Below are 16,882 nucleotides of genomic sequence, written 5' to 3' on the forward strand. Positions count from 1 at the left end.
TTCTGTTCACGGGACCCTAGTAGGCAGGGCCGCCTGTGTGGAATCATGAGCTCCTGGAGCTGTAGGCCGCAGCACTGGCCACCCTGGACCTCTGGTTGCGGTGTCCTTGGGCCAGGGATCCACAGAGTCCCAGGGTCTCTCAGTCAAGCTCAAGCTGCAAGGAACATGGTCCTGAGGGGGATGTGATCCTCAGGGTCCCAGCAGCATCTTTCTGCAGGGTGGGAGCCTGAGAGGAGGGCCTTCAGTGACCTTCTGGCAGAGGGGCAGGGACAGGCAGTAAGGGGTGAGCTGGGACTCCTCCCACCCCAGCAGAGATGGCCAGAGGAGGCGATTGGTGCTTCAGGAACCGCTCCTGTCTGGGGTGGTAGCTTGGGTGGCAGCACAGAAGATTTAGACACCAGGAAGACACTCCCAGGGTGCAGGTGCCAGCAGATGCTGTTAGGCCAGGTGGGTGGCCAGTGTGACGGGAGCCAGAGGAGTCCTGCGCAGAGCAGAGAGTCCAGGAGAAGCCCCAGTTCCAGGCTGGCGAGGGCGTGCTTGGCCCCACGGGTGGTGAGTCCCTCTTGTTGGAGGGACGTGGGGAGAGAGATGCTGGCGGTGTGGGGTGTCCTGTGGAGAAGAGGGCTCTGCCTGGACCACAGCTGGACTCGAGATCATCTGAGGTCCCTCCCTTGATGAGGCCCAGCACTCTTGTGATGAAGGCACTGGAGGTGTCCCTTAGTGAGATGAGGGGCTGCTGTAAGCTGGGGCACAGGTGGGCAGCCCCGCGTCCCCCACACCTGCCTCTCTCTGCCCGGCAGGTGAACATGGTGATTGGGATCCTGGTGTTCAACAAGCTTGTGTCCAAAGACGGCATCACGGACAAGAAGCTGAAGGAGCGGGCAGGGTAGGACCCGGGCCCACACACCTCGAGCTCCCAGCGATGGAGGATGCTCCTTTGCCCCATCCAAGACTGCAGGGCTGGGGCCCAGGAGCAGGTGGGGAAACTGAGGCACAGAATGTAGCAGCCTGCTCAGGCTCACAGCAGTCCCTGCTACACTTGGTGCCTCAGTTTCTCCATATGACCTGTGGCAGACAGGGGCTGTAAAGTCCTCGGGAGCAGTGGAACTGATTGCTCTCAGAGACCTGCTTGGTGGTGGGAGGGCAACCCTGAGCCCCAAGGCTGGGCCCTGGGGTTCCCTGGCTTCTCCCTCCCCCAACACTGAGTTTGCTGTGTGACCCTGAGGGACGTCACCTGTGTGCACGACTGACTCACTGTCCTTGTGGGGCCTTCCTCAGGGGAGAACAGTTCAGGGGACAGGCAGGCGGATGCCCGGAGAGGGCACAGCACTGCTGCAGCACAGGGCCCAGGGGTGCTGCTTCAGCTTTCAGGGACGGGTCACTGAGGGGCTCTGGAGGAGGCAGGGTACTGACTGCAGTTGGACAAGACCCCCCTCCGTCCTGCCTCCGCCCTCTGAGCCCTCCTCACCTCTCTGCCTGTTGCTCTGTGTCTGTCCTGGCTGGTGTCTGCGTGCGGTCCCAGCCCTCCCCCGCATCCCTCTGTGCTGGTTGTGCTTGGCTGCTCTGTCTCTCTCTCTCTGTCTGTTCCTGGCTCCTTCTCTCCCCAGTCAGCAGAAGCTTTAGGAAGCCTTCCCCTTGGGGCCTGGGTAGAAACAAGATGAGCTGGCCTGCGGGTGGTCTGTGGCCCCACAGGGGCCTAAGAGCCTGGCTTCGGGGATCTGTCAACCTGGGGCAGGGTCCTAGGCCTGCTGGCTGACTCCCTGGGCCTCATCTCCTGGTCTGTGACGTGGGGTTTGGAGCAGGCTTCCCTAAGGCCTCGCCCCACGGCAGCGCCAGAACACGCTGCCCCTGTGTCTGGGGTCTGAGCAGCACCCACTGCCCGCGGCTGCATGGTCATAACAGCAGTGGTAATCCGCCGGGTGCTCATGCCAAGCCCATCTGTTTTGCGTGCTCTTAGGCTGACCGTGGAGGCAGGTTCTGTTGTTACATTCCCACCTTACAGCTGAGTAGACGGGTTCAAGGAGGGTGAGTAGCTGGGGGAGCTGGGGTTTGAGCTGGCTCTGGCGGACACTAGCCCAGTCATGTGCCCTGTGCACGGCCTGCCTCCTGAAGTGGCCCTTTAGCTGTGTGGGCGTGGCACTGCCAACCCAGTGCTGGGGCCCGCTCCCCACATGGAAGTGGAGGCGGCAACACACACGCATCGACACAGCCACAGGGTCCTGCGGGAGGCCACCGCCATGGTCAGCTCCCAGACAGGAGGGCTCGCCCTGCCACGCCTGCTGGGGCTGGCAGGCGGGACCCTTGCTTTCTGGCTCGGGAGAGTGTGTGGTCAGACGAGACACACTGGGGGAAGGAGAGAGGAAGGCGGCAGCGGCCTCCCTGCGGGTGACTCTGCCTTGCACAAACGCGAGGCAGAGTTCACGGCAGCTGGCCCTGCCTGCCCTCGCCTCACACCCAGCCCACGGCCCTCCCGCTCATGGCCGCACGTTCCCAGGGCCAGGCCCGGTGCCCCCAGGGGGTCCCAGCCGGACTCCCTGGTTGGTTTAGCTCCTTCACCCCCACGAGTTGCCGCAGGAAGAGCGGTTGCTTTTGCTTCAGCCTTTGAATTTCACTTGCAGTCAGCCGCCCCAGCACCCCCTCGGGCGTGCCCTCAAATGTGCCGCGTGTGGAGTCCTCTCTGCCGCCGACGCCACCTCCAACGCCACCAGTAACGCCATGTTAGTGCCTCCGCTGCCACCTCCCGGCCTCGCCTGCTGTGGGCCCTGCTCCTGAGTCACGCTCTATCTGTGTCATGTTTTCTTCATCTTTCATTTCTGCGGCCGCTCTGGGCTCCTGGGCCGCCCCCGCCCCTGCTCCCCAGGCCCTCCCTTCCGTCCTCTGGGCCAGGCCGTGGATGGGGCGGGGTCCACCAGGTTGCAGTCGGGGTGAGAGCACGGTGGCCTGGCCCTCAGGGCCCTGCTTTGGGGCTGGCTGCCTCAGTGTCCTGTGGTTCCCACCACCCACCCTGTGCTGCAGGCACAGAGCCCAGGACGCAGTCGTCTGCAGAGGGGCTCTGCCCTGAAGCTCTGGGGAGGGGGCTGCGTGGCTTGGTGGGTAGGGCCCGTTGGCCCAAAGTGTCCAGGTGTCCCAGCCCCACGGGGTCATCTTGTCCATGCCCCTGCCTCCCTCGGCCCAAGGTGATGGCTGAGTCCGCAGACAAACATCCTGCCTGCGACCCTCCTGTGTCTGCTCCCTGAGCTGGGCACCGGGGCCCAGGATTTTAGGAGACAGGGCAATCCAGCCGTGGAACTGCGTGAGCTACTCAGATGAGTGGTGGAGGGGGCTGAGAGCTGACCTGAGGAGTGTAGGCCCAGTCCTAGGCGTGCCCCTTCTTTGTTTCAATGCCAGTCCCTGTGTGTGGAGAGTAGCTCCCCCAAAGCGTGGGCCGCGGGGCTCTGCTCACCACTAGTTCTGTGAGCAAGGTGTGCAAGCTGGGAAGGGAGCTGCTTGTCGGTCGTCCACGGCCATGCCACATGCAACACGTCCCCCCATGCCTCAGGCGTCTGACCTCCCAGATCCGACTGAGAGCTCGCAAGGAGCTTCCCAGCCTCTGCCTCCGGCTTCTGACCCTCTATGGTTTTCTCTGCCCTGCCCTCTTCAGAAGTCTCGGAAGCTGCAGTGGCTGCGCTGCAGGAGTAATATACGGGTCCCCAAGCTCGGGCCATCTGCCAGCCGCAGAATGATCAGGCTGTCAGGCCCAGAGGAGGCCCAGACCTGCCGATGACTCAGGCTGGCTGAGACGCGTCCCTGGGTGGGGGAGGCTCCCCTTCTCCTCGCTGAGAGTAGGTGAGGCGGGAGTGCAGGGTCCCAGCTTGAAGAATGTCAGTTGGGAAGGGAGGGCAGAGACTGGCCCCCTTATCATGGTAGGGAAATGGGAAACTGAGGCCTGGTGCCGGAAGGGTCCCGCTCAAGCGGCAGTGAGTCATTCATTCGATGTGTGAATATTTATGGGGCCTGCTTGCTGCGGGCTCCCTGCCAGGTGCTGGTGCCGCAGTGAGCAAACAGACTGGGCCCTGCCCCCGCTGCTGCCTGCACAGGCCTCCCCGGCCCACCCCCCTCCTCCTCAGCAGAGGAGCGGTGGGCAGGGCCGTGGGGCCCTCGAGGAGTGTGGGATTTGTGCTGGGGCAGGACTTTCCGTGGTGGGGGGTTCTTGTGAGGTCTTGTCTTGGAGCCCAAGCTGTGCCCAGCAAAGGGAAAGATTGAGGGCTTCAGGGCAGCTCCTGCTCCAGCCTGCACGAGAGGGCAGGTGGCAGGAAGCTATCCTGAGACCAGAGGACCGGAGGACCTGGCTGGGGCAGAACCAGGCGTGTCCGTCCTGGGTGCTCCTGCGAGTCGGTGGCTGCTGTTTCGGTCTCTGAGGCTGCAGGTTTCTGAGTCATGGGTGGGTGGGGATGGCTGAGGCTGCAGTAGGCAGTTCCCTTAGGACAGTGTCGCAGATGAAACAGGGCCAGGGCCTGGGATGGGGACCTGGGACCTAGAGATGGCTGAGGAGGAGGAGGAGGGGATGGAGGGTGAAGGAAACGGCCTTGCTGGCCATGCTGGAGCCACTGAGAGGTTGAGAGAAAAGGACTGAGGTGGCCCCTTGGGTTGGGCCTGTGCAGAGAGTGCATCAGTGGCTGGGCCAGGCAGGAGATGGCTGACGAACAGAACGTGCAGTTTGGAGGCAGGTGCTGCCCTCTGGGACCCCTGCCACTGCCCTCCTGGACTTGGGGGTCCTCATCCTGGCCAGACCCCAAGTGCTCCCAGCACTGGTGCTGTAGCCCTTTTCTGGCACCCAGGACTGCACACCCTCCTCCCTCCCTGTTCAGTCCTCCTGCCCACCACCTCTTGCTCCTTTGGGGGATGGCAGGGCAGTCCCTGAGGGAGGAGGGGAGCAAATGGTCCTGACACCAGCCCCCATCCCTGGTGTTCATGACAGTGACCCCAGCAGGCCTTGGAGCCCTCTGCAGGCAGGGCCCATACTGGATGCCAGGTGTGTGGTCCCCAGGCTACAGTGGCCGCTGGCAATCGTGATGGCACTGAGGACAGGTTAGGGCACGTTTGTGGTGCACCCGCTGTGCTGGGCACCCTGCTGGTGCTCTGTCCTGCAGCCCCTTGAAGCCACACAGCATGCCAGCATAAAGAGCAAACAGAGGCCCAGAGAGGCCTCACTGGGCAATGTGGTACAGAGAGCACGGCTCCCGGGCAGCCCTGGGTACTGCCCAGTGAGGCTGGAGGGTGATGCCTGCTGCGGTGGCCCCTGGAGGGCGGGGTGGGGCTTAGAGTCAGAGGCAGCCCAGGACTGCTCATGGCAGGTGCCAGCCGGGGAGTGGGGAGGGTTGGGCAGAGCAGGCCACAAGGAGGAGGAAATGCCTGTCAGTCCCTGTCCATCCGTCTGTCTCTCCTCTGATCTCCTCCTTGCCTGGTCTTGTCGTTTGTCAGTCCTCTGTCTCCCTGCTGGCAGTTTCTCTCTCTCTGAGTTCTTGGGCTCTGCCCCTCTGTCTGTCTCCACCTCCTCCCCGTCTCCCAGTGGCCCTTCGCAGTGGCCATCTTGCACTGCTCCTGGGGGACTGGGGGCTGTCTGAGGGCCCTGGAAGCTGGAACCAGTAGGGGCCTCCTCACCCCACCTGGCTCCCTGGACCTCCGTTCCCCTCCAGTCTGCCTCTCCTCCTCTGCAACCTCCTGGACAATCAGGAACTGGGGTCTCTTCCAAAGAGCTCCGCCACTTTCCCACTCAGGACCACCTGGATTCCCCTGGAGCCCTCGCACTTTGGGAAGGGGTGCCAGGCAGAGCTCTGTTCCAGCCCCAGGGGCTGTGACTGAGGGCCCCTCCCCAGCCTGGGAGAGGGTCTCTGGGGCGGGAGGGCAGAGTGGAGAGGATGCATGGGTGGGGGGCCCTGGGGAGGAGAGCAGATGGGAGACACACCACCTAGGGGGTGGGGACCCTGGGGACAGAGGTGGGGGCTGGGTTCCCTTGCCCGGCGGGCATGGGTGCGGAGCAGGCGGCGCTGACGCCCTCCGTCCCCAGGGCTTCGCTGTGGAGCTCCTGCGTGGTGCTGCCGCTGCTGGCACTGACCTGGATGTCCGCCGTGCTTGCCGTCACCGACCGCCGCTCCGCGCTCTTCCAGATCCTCTTCGCCGTCTTCGACTCTCTGGAGGGCTTCGTCATCGTCATGGTGCACTGCGTCCTCCGCAGAGAGGTGGGTCGGGCGGGGGCTGCTGCCTTGCCTTCTCCGTGTGGTGTCCCTTGGGAAGACGGTGAGGAGGCACCGCTTCTGTGGCCCTGATGTGTCTGGGGCCACACCGGGCTGTCAGGGTGGGAGTTCACATGCTGTCTGTGAACGTGAGTCGCCACCAACCCCGCTGAGAGAAGACTCTCGTGGGGCTGGCCTTGTGTTCAGCATGCCACTGCTACAGGGTGACTCAGGCAGACAAGAGTCAGCGGCAGAGGTAAGCGGCTTCCAGGACAGCTGAGACTCCTGCTTCTGGCATTTTCTGGGCCTTTCCAGGAGGCGTCAAAAGAAGGTTTGCATCCAACCATGTCTCAACTACTCCCTGCCTGTTGGCAATGATGAGGATGGAGCGCCCCAATTTCCCAGATGTGGAGAAACATGCACTCGGACCTACCTCGGTGGCGTAAGACACCCCCTTCAAGGTCAGAGCCCGGACATGGCTGAGGGGCAGGAGTGAATGACCTTCATTTCTCTCTGAAACCTCCCAGAAAGATGGAAGAGACTTTTTAAAAGTTGTCGGGCTCAAAAGGGCAGAGAGAATGGGAGCGGCGGTGACAGCAACGGAGCTGGAAGTTTGGAAAGCAGGACGAGCATCTTCATCTCAGTCGACCCAAGAGAGCCCAGGGAGCCTCTGCAGTGGGACCCCGGGACCTCATGACACCGAAGGGATCAGGAGCAGGAGGACTGGTTTTCAGTCCTGTGAAGCAGCAGTGTCCCTCCCGTCCTGGACTGGCAGGGCTGCCCGGCCTGGCCTCCCTACCTGTGCCTCACTGTCCAGGAAGGATGGACAGAGGGCCTCGGCTGGGGGCACCCGGCGCCGCTGAAGATGGGGGAGGATATGTGCACACCGATCCTCGGTCACCCGTCAGCTCAGGTCCCCCGGCCACACCGCCGGGTGGAGATGCGAATGCTCCTCTGCAGGGGCTCTGACCACCAGGAAAGGTGGGGGAGGAAGGCCCGTGTTCCCACGGCCCCCCACCTGCACACGTGCGGCTGGCTCAGGAGGGTCCTGTGTACAGAGGGGCCGCCACCGAGGATGTGAGAACGTCTGACAGGGAAGCCATGGACTAAACCAGACAGAAAAACGGAACACGCTGAATAGAGAGGGCCCAGGAAGCAGGAGTTTGGCAGATCCCTCTTTACAGCCCCTGAGAGGAAACACACGCTGTCCCCAGCCGAGTCCCCGCGTGCGCCTGGCCCCAGTCTCAACAAAGCACTGGTGCTTGCGGCTCTGCAGCAGCCCTGTAAGCAGCTGCCATCTGTCTCTGCTCTTCTGCCGGCGACACCAGCCCAGCACAGAGCTCGTCACCACCGGTGGGACTGGAGGCCACGTGGTCCTGCTCGGAGGTCACCGTCTTGGCCTCTGGAAGCCTGGCTTGTGTGAAACCAGAACAGGAGCCTACGAAAAAAGAACATCCTGAGAGCGAAGAGAGCTTGTGGAAGCCGAGGACGCGGAGGCAGCCCAGCCCAGCCCAGCGGGAGGGTGGATGGAGCGTCGCCCATGACACGAAGAAGATGGACATTGGAGAGAAAAGATTTCTAAAGCGATTAGAAGGCGAATCCCGAAGGGCCAATGGACTGATAACTGGAGGTGCAGAGGGAGGCAGCAGAGCGGAACTTGTCAAAGAGGGGAGCCAGGGTGCAGGGCCAGAGTAGGGACATCTGGGGCAGAGGCCGGCCCTGTAGGAGGAAGATGTGCCGAAGCCTCGTCATCAGGAAACTTCAAAACATGGGGCCGGCAGGAAGGAGAGCCCATGCACTCCCACGGTGGGTGGGAACCAAGGACAGGACCGGACTTTCCTCGCAGCCCCGTGAGCTCGCAGGCCCTGCATGTGTGCTTCGTGCTGCGCTTCTCCAGAGAACCCTGCAGAGGAGGGAGGGGCCCAGCCACCTGGGCCAGGTGCTGAGGGGCTGCAGGGGCTGTGCTGAGGAAGACAGGTGGTGGGGCATGGAGTGTCCCAGCAGGTGGATAAGTAAGGTCCGCACCTATGCTGACAGGGCCTTGGTCTCCTGGGGTAAGGCCATTCCTAGAGAGGGGACAGGAGGGACTTGAGATTCCCAGCTCCTTGTCACAGCAGCAGAATTCACCACCTGCCCTCTCCTGGATCATGGCCCGCCAACGACTGGGTGAAGGGGTAGGGCACCTTGCTGCCCCTGCCCCAACGAAGCAGGGCCAGGCTGCCCCAGACAGGCTGTTGGTGACTCAGGACGGGCCTGGAGACCGAGTGACCCTCTTCAGGCTGATGGCTGATCCTTGGTCGACTCCAGCCAAGAGGGCCCACCAAGGGCACAGCAGGAACCTCAGAGATGAGAAGAGGGGCTGGCCCTTCTCCTGCCGGGGGCACCTCTGTCCCTCTCCACCTGAGTCATGACCCTGCAGACAGCCTGTGGCTCTTGTGGGGGAGCCCCAACTGTGGTGGGCCCGGCACCTTCCCCAGGGTGCCACCCTTCAGCAGATGCTGCCCGTGGCAGGGTCACCTTCCCTGCATCAGCACCCACCATGTGCAATGCCTTCTCACGTGGGGGCACAGTGGTCCGTGATGGTCTCTGCCCTCTCTCCCCAGGTCCAGGACGCTGTGAAGTGCCGTGTGGTCGATCGCCAGGAGGAGGGCAATGGGGACTCCGGGGGCTCTTTCCAGAATGGCCATGCCCAGCTCATGGTAGGACTCGGAGCAGGCAATGCAGGCTGCCCCACCCACATGGTGCCCCCTCACCAGATGCCTCCAGGTCCTCACTGTGACAGGAGCTTCGCTAGGCCCCAGCAACTTCTATAGAAGGAACCGTGAGCCCAGTTTGCAGCTGGGAAAACTGAGGCTTGCCAAAGTGAAATCCCTGGTTCCTCCCATGGTGGCTCCAGTCCAGGCTTGGTGCACCCTGCCTGCTCCTGCCAGTCCTCTTGCAAGTGTCAGCTGAGATGCCACCTCCTCTGTGAAGCCTTCCCTGACCCCCCAGCCCCATCAGACCACCTGTTTCGGCCCTGGTTGTGCCCTGAGTGAACTCTCAGCACTGTTATTTGGGGTCTGCTGTGCGCTGGGGTGCCCCCAGCATGCACTGACCATGGCATGCAGGAGGTGCTCCTTAGGTCTTTGGGGTGCCCGGCCAACTCACGGTGGTTGTGAGAGTCATGGGCAGGGCCTCAGCAGGTGCCAGTATCCAGCCTCAGGGGCGAGGTCCTGCAGTGGCCATTGGTATCCACCAAGGCCCGTAACACTCCAAGCTTCAGTGTTTCCATCGAGAATGGAGCAGGTGTCTGGGAACCCAACAGATATTTTATCATTTGGGGACACAGCTTCCCCTCCCCCTGATGCTTCTCCTGGCCTGATCTCTGACCTCAAGGGACTTTGTCATCTTCCTGCCAACCCGGCTCCTGTGCTTACAGGGGAGGAACCTCTGTTTGATATTAAGGGCCGACTGTTCCCTGGAGCCTTATGCCCTGGAGAAGGACACCCCTTATCCTGGGACAGGCTCCAAGGTCCTTGAGGGTGGGCCTGGGTCACCCGCTCCTGCCTCCCCAGCGGCTGGCCTGGGTGGGGCAGGTGCTGCAGCCGGGACCATGGCCACTGCTCAAGGGTGCTGGCGCCGGCCCTGGCACTGCCGTCTGTTCCGAGCTCTCCTCTGCCCATCCATGGCTGGCCAGCTGCTGTTGCCTCCTGCCCAGGGCTGCAGAACAGGTGGCCCTGGTGTGGGCCCATTGGAGGGCGTGGGGGACGGAGTAGAGGAGTTCTGAGGCTGGAGGCCCAAGGATGCTCTCGAGGCTTGTGAAGGGGAGACCAGGGCCAGAGGGGGCGGGGATAGGTTGCTCCACAAATGCCTTGCCCCCACAAACACAAAAACACACTCATGAATCCACACAGACACATGCACGCACAAACAAACACAAACAGACTCATGAATCCACACCCACACAGACCCATGCATACATACACAAACACAAAAACACACTCATGAATCCACATGCACACAAACACAAAAATACTGATAAATTCACACACACACAAACACAAAAACACACTCATGAATCCACACACACACATGCACACACAAACACAAACACGTAGACTCATGAATCCACACCCACACAGACACATGCATACACACACAAACACAAAAACATATTCATGAATCCACACGCATACAGACACATGCACACACACACAGACACAAACACAAAAAACACTCATGAATCCACATGCACACAGACATGTGCATGCACACATAAACACAAACACAAAAACATACACTCATGAATCAACGTGCACAGACACGCAAACACAAAAACATACTCGTGAACCCACATGCACACAGACACGCAAACACCACACACACCAACACATGCAAACAGGCACAAACACTCATGCACACACGTTTATACACACACACAAACACATTCATACATACAAATACAGACGTGCAACACATTTGTACACAAAAACACCACACACACACACACAAACGCATGCACATAGGCAAGAGCGTGCAGGGGCACGGCCACCCACATGGGTTCTTTGTGATGACAGGTCAGCACACAGCTCCCTTGAGCGTGTGGACTGCCTTAGCCCTCAGCAGCAAGCGCACGCACACACGCATGCACATGTACACACGTGCACACGTGCCTGCACACATTTCTTTGAGGCACAGCTCTGGCACCCCTGCGGGCAGCAGCCCCTCCCGCTGCTCACCCACGGCCCTCACCCGGCCGTCTCTGTCTTGCAGACCGACTTCGAGAAGGATGTGGATCTGGCCTGTAGATCAGGTGAGCGCCTGACAGGTGAGAACGACAGGTGGCCAGCCTGGCCCACTTGCTTCCTTCTCTTTCCTCCCGCCTCTGTCTGCACATTGTCTGTCTTCATCCCACACCCGACCTCAGCCACCATGCCTCCCACCCCCACCCACTCCCCGGAGCAGAAGCTTCTGGAAAGCTATCCTGGAGCTTATGCTCTGACCTGGAAGAACCAGCCGGGGCCTCCCTGCCTGACCCCAGCATCTGCCCTTCTCTGTCGTGCCCCCCAGCGAGGAGCACGACCACCTTCCTCAGCACCCCACAGACCCCTCCTGCCTCGCCCTCCACCCTCTCGTGGGCAGCGAGGCTGGGCCCAGCGCTGCACCCCCATCACCCACCTGTGTCCTGCCTGCCCTCCCACATGCTGTGTTGTCTTCATTTCTCCATCATCAGTCTGGGCATGGGGCAGAGGTGAGTCGAGCTTTCAGATGGGAGGGACATCGGTGGGAGCAGGAGGAGAGCAGGAGAGGGACCCACCGCCGAGCCCTAGGCTGGCGCTGAGCTGCCGGAAGCAAGTGCAGAGAGGGAACCAGCTCCTGATGGGAAGTCCATCCCCACCTCCAGGTGTCAGACAGCAGGGGTCTGTTTCTGTCCCCAGCACTGAGAGCCAGGTGCCTGGGGCAGTGATAGGTGGTGTCTTTCTTGGCTGTGCTCCCTCTGGTTGGCCGGATGTTTGAGGGGCACCTTCTCTAGAGATGGTTGTGGTAGAAATGCCGGGACAGCCCTGACTGGGGAGTGACAGCCGTCGTCAGGTGGGTCCCAAGACGGCTTCCTGGAGGGGGCTCTGGGCTGAACAGGAGCTAGACAGAAAGGCCCTTTGGCCCCCTCTTAGTCTCCTGTGACCCAGTCCCACAGCCTCCCCAAGAGGTGACCCCAAGACTTGGGGACATTAGGTGGCTCAGGCCCTGCCTGCTTGGGAGTGCACTGGGCTCTCTGAGCCTCCGATTCCTTTTCATTAGTAGGATGGCTGTGGCCCCCTGTGGGTGTCATGAAGCTGGTGTGTGTGTCGTTGCAAGTGGCTGCGGTGTGGGGAGGGGGCCAGGCCACACAGAGAGTCTGCTCGGGTGGTGGAGAGTGGTGTGGGCACCCCAGCAAGGGCCCTGGCACCTGGGAGGATTAGGATGTGCTCTGCCTGCAGCCGAGTGCGGGCAGGGGCACACACCCCGGCCCACAGCGCTGGGTGTTGGCTCTGCCTTGCAGGGAGTGACATGTGGGACTTATGGGGTATGGAGGGGGTGGACTGGTCAGACCACAGGGACAGGGTTTTCCTGAGATAGCCCTGAACCTTTGGGAAGGGCGTGCGAGGGGGTGAGGGCCCAGCTGAAGATGCAACAGCCTGTTGCCGTCCAGAGGGTTGGGGAGACAAGGGGGCCTGGATGGTGGCCTGAGCAGCTCCAAGGGGACCAGGGGAGGGTGTGGCCAGGAGAGTGACCAACCATTGGCCTGGGCAGCTGAGAGGCTGTGGGTGACCCCAGAGGGCCCAGGTGCTGACATGTGGGATGGAGGAAGCAGTTGGGCCCTGGCGTGGTATAGGAGCCTGTCCACTAGCCAGCGTGGGCAGCGGCACAGGGGTAAGGGCAGGCTCTTTGAGGAAGGGCCCCTGAGTTCGGATCTCTGTAGAGTGGAACCTCTAGAGAGGAGGTGGTGTGGAGGGGTGCCCGGCAGGAGCCCAGCCGGACACCATTTGGGCTGGGGTGGGCAGCTGGGTTGTGGGCAGCTACAAGGCTGGATTGATGGGCAGCAGTGGGGCGGGAGAGGGGGCAAGCTGAAGCCCGGGTCCGAGGTTGAGATGGCCTGGACCCCATGCATATCACCAAAGAAAGAGGTGGCTGTGAGAGTGGGGGGAAACTCTCCTCCCGGGTGGCCATCAGGGCAGGGGGGCAAGGCCAGTCAAGGCTTGCAGGCTGTGCGGTGAGGCCGATGCAGGAGTGGCTGTGTAGGGATGTGTGGGGCCTGAGTGCCCAGGGATCTGGGGTTTGTGCCTGCCTGGTGGGGCCTCACAGTCACCTGGGGAGCTTTGGACCAAATCCCAGCACACCCTCCCCCGCATTGATTCAGCGCCTGTAGGGACTGGGCTGTGGGCAAGGGGACGCTCGAGGGCCAGCCGGGGCCTCCCTGAGAACAGACTGTCTGCCCACCATGAGGAGCCCTGCCCCTGTGCTTCTGAGCAGCGAGGGCCGCCCCCAGGGTTGACAGGAGCTGCCCCTCACTTGTCCTCCTTGGCTGCTGGGAAGGAAGTGTGTGGGTGACAGTCATTTGTCCCCTTGGGGTTGGGCAAAGAGAGGCAGCTTGCGTGGCAGCTCTCCTTGAAAAGACAAAGCAACCCCAGTTGCCGCAGCGCCAGCCGCAGTGGAGGACATGTGCCCGAGGTCGGCCAGCAGGTTGGGGCCCAGGAGCAGATGGCAGCACCGGCCAGGCTGGGCTCCTCTCCTGTCTTGCGCCCCTGACCCCCCCACCTGTCCCTGTTGTCTCTCCCGTGGCCCCCACAGTGCTAAACAAGGACATCGCGGCCTGCCGCACAGCCACCATCACGGGCACACTCAAGCGGCCGTCATTGCCTGAGGAGGAGAAGCTGAAGCTGGCCCACGCCAAGGGCCCACCCTCCAACTTCAACAGCCTGCCGGCCAACGTGTCCAAGCTGCACCTGCACGGCTCGCCCCGCTGCCCCGGCGGGCCCCTGCCTGCCTTCCCCAACCACTCGCTGACCCTCAAGAAGGACAAGGCGCCCAAGTCCTCGTTTGTCGGGGACGGGGACATCTTCAAGAAGCTGGACTCAGAGCTGAGCCGGGCCCAGGAGAAGGCTCTGGACACGAGCTACGTGATCCTGCCCACAGCCACGGCCACACTGCGGCCCAAGCCCAAGGAGGAGCCCAAGTACAGCATCCACATCGACCAGATGCCCCAGACCCGCCTTATCCACCTCAACATGGCGCCCGACGCCGGCCTCCCCACCCGCAGCCCGCCCTCCCGCGAGCCCCCTGGCAGCGGGCCCCCCGAGGCGCCCCCAGCCCAGCCCCCCCCACCCCCGCCGCCCCCTCCTCCCCAGCAGCCCCTGCCCCCGCCGCCCACCCTGGAGCCGGTGCCCCCCAGCCTGGGGGAGCCGGGGGAGCCTGCGGCCCACCCAGGACCCAGTGCAGGGACCGGGACCAAGAATGAGAATGTGTCTACTTTGTCTGTGAGCTCCCTGGAGGTGAGGGTGGCCCAGGGACAGGCTGTGGGGTGGTGGGGTGGCCCTCAGCACAGTGGGTTTGAGGGTTAGGGCATTCAGGTGGGGCCAGCAGCCAGCCACCCCTGCTGTGTAGGATGGTAAAGGTGGTCAGCAGGAAGGGAGGTTGGGAACCAGCAGGGAGGACTGGCCTTTGCCTGCACTGCTGGCTGGGCAGGGCCTGGCCCCCAGTCCAGGCATGCTGGCTCTGCCCAGAGTGGCATCTGCCCTCCGGCCATGCACCCAGGCCCTGCAGGGTCCTCGTGATGGGCATGCGTTTGACGTGCACTGAAAATGCCCCTTGTCGTGTGGTAGGCCCACAGCCTAGACCTGCCGAGCCAGACTGGCACCCAGCTTAGTGTGCCAAGTCCAGCCCGTTCCGTGGTTGGGTGGCCATGGCAGCTTGTTCCTGCTTTGGTTAACTTGAAGCCCAAGTGGGCCCTGAGCCCACTCAGCCTGCAGGATGTGGTGCTTGGAGATGGAGGCAGCACCCTCCTGGAGCCCCCACCCCTGCCCAAGGCAGGCTCCGCCCCCACCTCCTGGCTCCTGGCCTCTGCTGATGCGTCCCCAAAGCCCTGAGCCCTCTGTCCAGTGGGTTCAGCCACGTGGCCCCAAGTTCAGGTCTCCTTGACCCTGGGGAGCGTGTCCTGGGCAGTCTCAGCCCGACTCCCAGTGTGGAGGTGGAGGGGCTGCCTTGGGTGGGCGCTGGCTCTGGGGTCAGTGGGACTCGCTGAGCTGGAAGAGATGAAGGGTGGGGGCTCCAAAGGGCCTCTGACTGCCCTGGGAGGAGACTCCTGCCAGCTGCCGCTGTCATCCGGGCCTCAGGCTCCTGGCTGTTTCCCTTTGGCCCTAGCAGCCCTACCCTCTGCCCATCCTCTTCCCCCAAGGCCCTCAGCTGGGTCCCCAGTATCTCAGGAAGGGGCAGCCTACACCGGAGCTGGGGCACCCAAAGTGTACCCCCGGAGCATGTCCCCCAGCTGGCCTGGACCCTGAAGGCAAGCATGGGGTGAGGGGGGTCCCCAGTTTCTCTCCCTCTCTAGCAAGGTGAGGCCTGGACTTGTGGTCTGTGAGATTTTAGGGAACTTTTTGCAATGCTCCCAAACCCTTTTCCCCACAGCGGCGGAAATCGCGGTATGCAGAACTGGACTTTGAGGTGGGTCCTGGTGTCCCCTTCCTCCCAGCACTTGGGACCAATGTGCCCTGAGCCCCCCACGGTCACACAGCTCAGGCTGGAGTAGATGGAGATGGGAGCTGGAGGAGTGGGGAGGGAGGCCCTAGACCCTCGAGATTGTGTCCCCAGGAGCCAGGGGCAGGTGGGGCAGGGCTGGCCGGGGCCAGAGCTCCCCCTCTGGCTCAGGACATGCTGCTCTGCCACCATCCCTGCAGAAGATCATGCACACCCGGAAGCGGCACCAGGACATGTTCCAGGACCTGAACCGCAAACTGCAGCACGCGGCGGAGAAGGACAAGGAGGCGCTGGGCCCAGACAGCAAGGTCTGGAGGCAGGAGAGGGGACAGAGGGAGAGCCCGCGGGTCTGGCTGCCTGCTCCCTGCTTCCTCCACCCGCCTTGTCCTTCCTTCAGTGCCCATTCATTCCTCCTTCCCTGAGGCTGCCTGCCCCACCATGCTGGACCCTCGCCACCATGTGGGAGCCACGCTGGGGTCAGGGGTCTGGGCCGGGGGAGGCTTCCAGCCTGCCCTTCCTGCAAGCCCCAGCCCTGACCCAACTGCAGCTGCCACCCTCAAGCCTGGGAGGTGCTCCTTGTCCTGGGGTCTCATCCTGTGGTCCTCCACCCGCCCCTCCTGGCTCGCTTCTGATTGTGTTTGTGTCCTCTTCTCTCCTGCCGGCTGCCTGCATCTGGCTCTGCGTCTGCTGGTCCCACCCCTCCCCGCGCACCGGCTGAACAGCCAGAAAAGCAGCAGACGCCCAACAAGCGGCCCTGGGAGAGCCTCCGGAAGGCCCACGGGACGCCCGCATGGGTGAAGAAGGAGCTGGAGCCACTGCCGCCGTCGCCACTGGAGCTGCGGAGCGTGGAGTGGGAGAAGTCGGGCGCTACGATCCCGCTGGTGGGACAGGACATCATCGACCTCCAGACCGAGGTCTGAGCGGGCGGGTGGCGGCCACGCACTGGGCCACGGAGGAGGGATGCTGCTCTGCCCGCTCCTGCCGCAGGACGGGCACAGACACACTCGTGGGCGGCGGGCCAGGCCCACGCCCCGGCCTCAGGGCGCTCGGACAGCGGCCAGGCAGAGGGCCCGCAGTGCTGGGACCAGAGCCAGACGGAGGACAGGAAGTTGCGGTGGCCCGGCCAACACAGGGTTCCAGAGGCCAGAAGGTGCCTCAGACTCTGCCCTCCTCGGGCCGAGCCCCGGCAGGCAGGCGGGAGGCTGCAAACAGTGGACAGGCTGGCGCGACCAGCGTCCCCAGGATGCCCGCCCGAGCTGCCACTGTGGAGGACCAGCCTGCCTGGCCTGGCCGGCCTGGCACCGTTTTTTAGACACCCCCACCCCTTGGGAAGCAGCCAGCCCCCCACACCCTTCCAGGGCCCTGGGCCCCTCCCAGACCCAGGCGGAGAGCACAGCCCTCTGACCCATGCAGCCCCCAGGGGCAGGACTGAGCCCCCTCTGGGAAGAAGCAGGGTGGGG

At 63.0% G+C, this 16,882-nt stretch overlaps 1 protein-coding gene across 3 annotated transcripts in view; it reads left to right on the plus strand.

The window, feature by feature from the left end:
- ADGRB1 (adhesion G protein-coupled receptor B1) overlaps positions 1 to 16,342 on the plus strand; it is a 73,792-nt gene extending 57,450 nt beyond the window's left edge. For all 3 annotated transcript variants that reach the window (XM_063079382.1, XM_063079381.1, XM_063079383.1), the window contains exons 23-30: positions 801 to 886; positions 6,047 to 6,218; positions 8,816 to 8,911; positions 10,965 to 11,004; positions 13,521 to 14,221; positions 15,354 to 15,389; positions 15,623 to 15,730; positions 16,145 to 16,342. In XM_063079382.1, the coding sequence (XP_062935452.1) occupies positions 801 to 886; positions 6,047 to 6,218; positions 8,816 to 8,911; positions 10,965 to 11,004; positions 13,521 to 14,221; positions 15,354 to 15,389; positions 15,623 to 15,730; positions 16,145 to 16,342 (1,437 nt within the window). The remainder of the gene's footprint in view (positions 1 to 800; positions 887 to 6,046; positions 6,219 to 8,815; positions 8,912 to 10,964; positions 11,005 to 13,520; positions 14,222 to 15,353; positions 15,390 to 15,622; positions 15,731 to 16,144) is intronic.
- The last annotated feature ends 540 nt before the right edge of the window (positions 16,343 to 16,882 follow it).

This window comes from Cynocephalus volans, chromosome 15 (genome assembly GCF_027409185.1).
Source record: "Cynocephalus volans isolate mCynVol1 chromosome 15, mCynVol1.pri, whole genome shotgun sequence".
NCBI classification, from domain to species: Eukaryota; Metazoa; Chordata; class Mammalia; order Dermoptera; family Cynocephalidae; genus Cynocephalus; species Cynocephalus volans.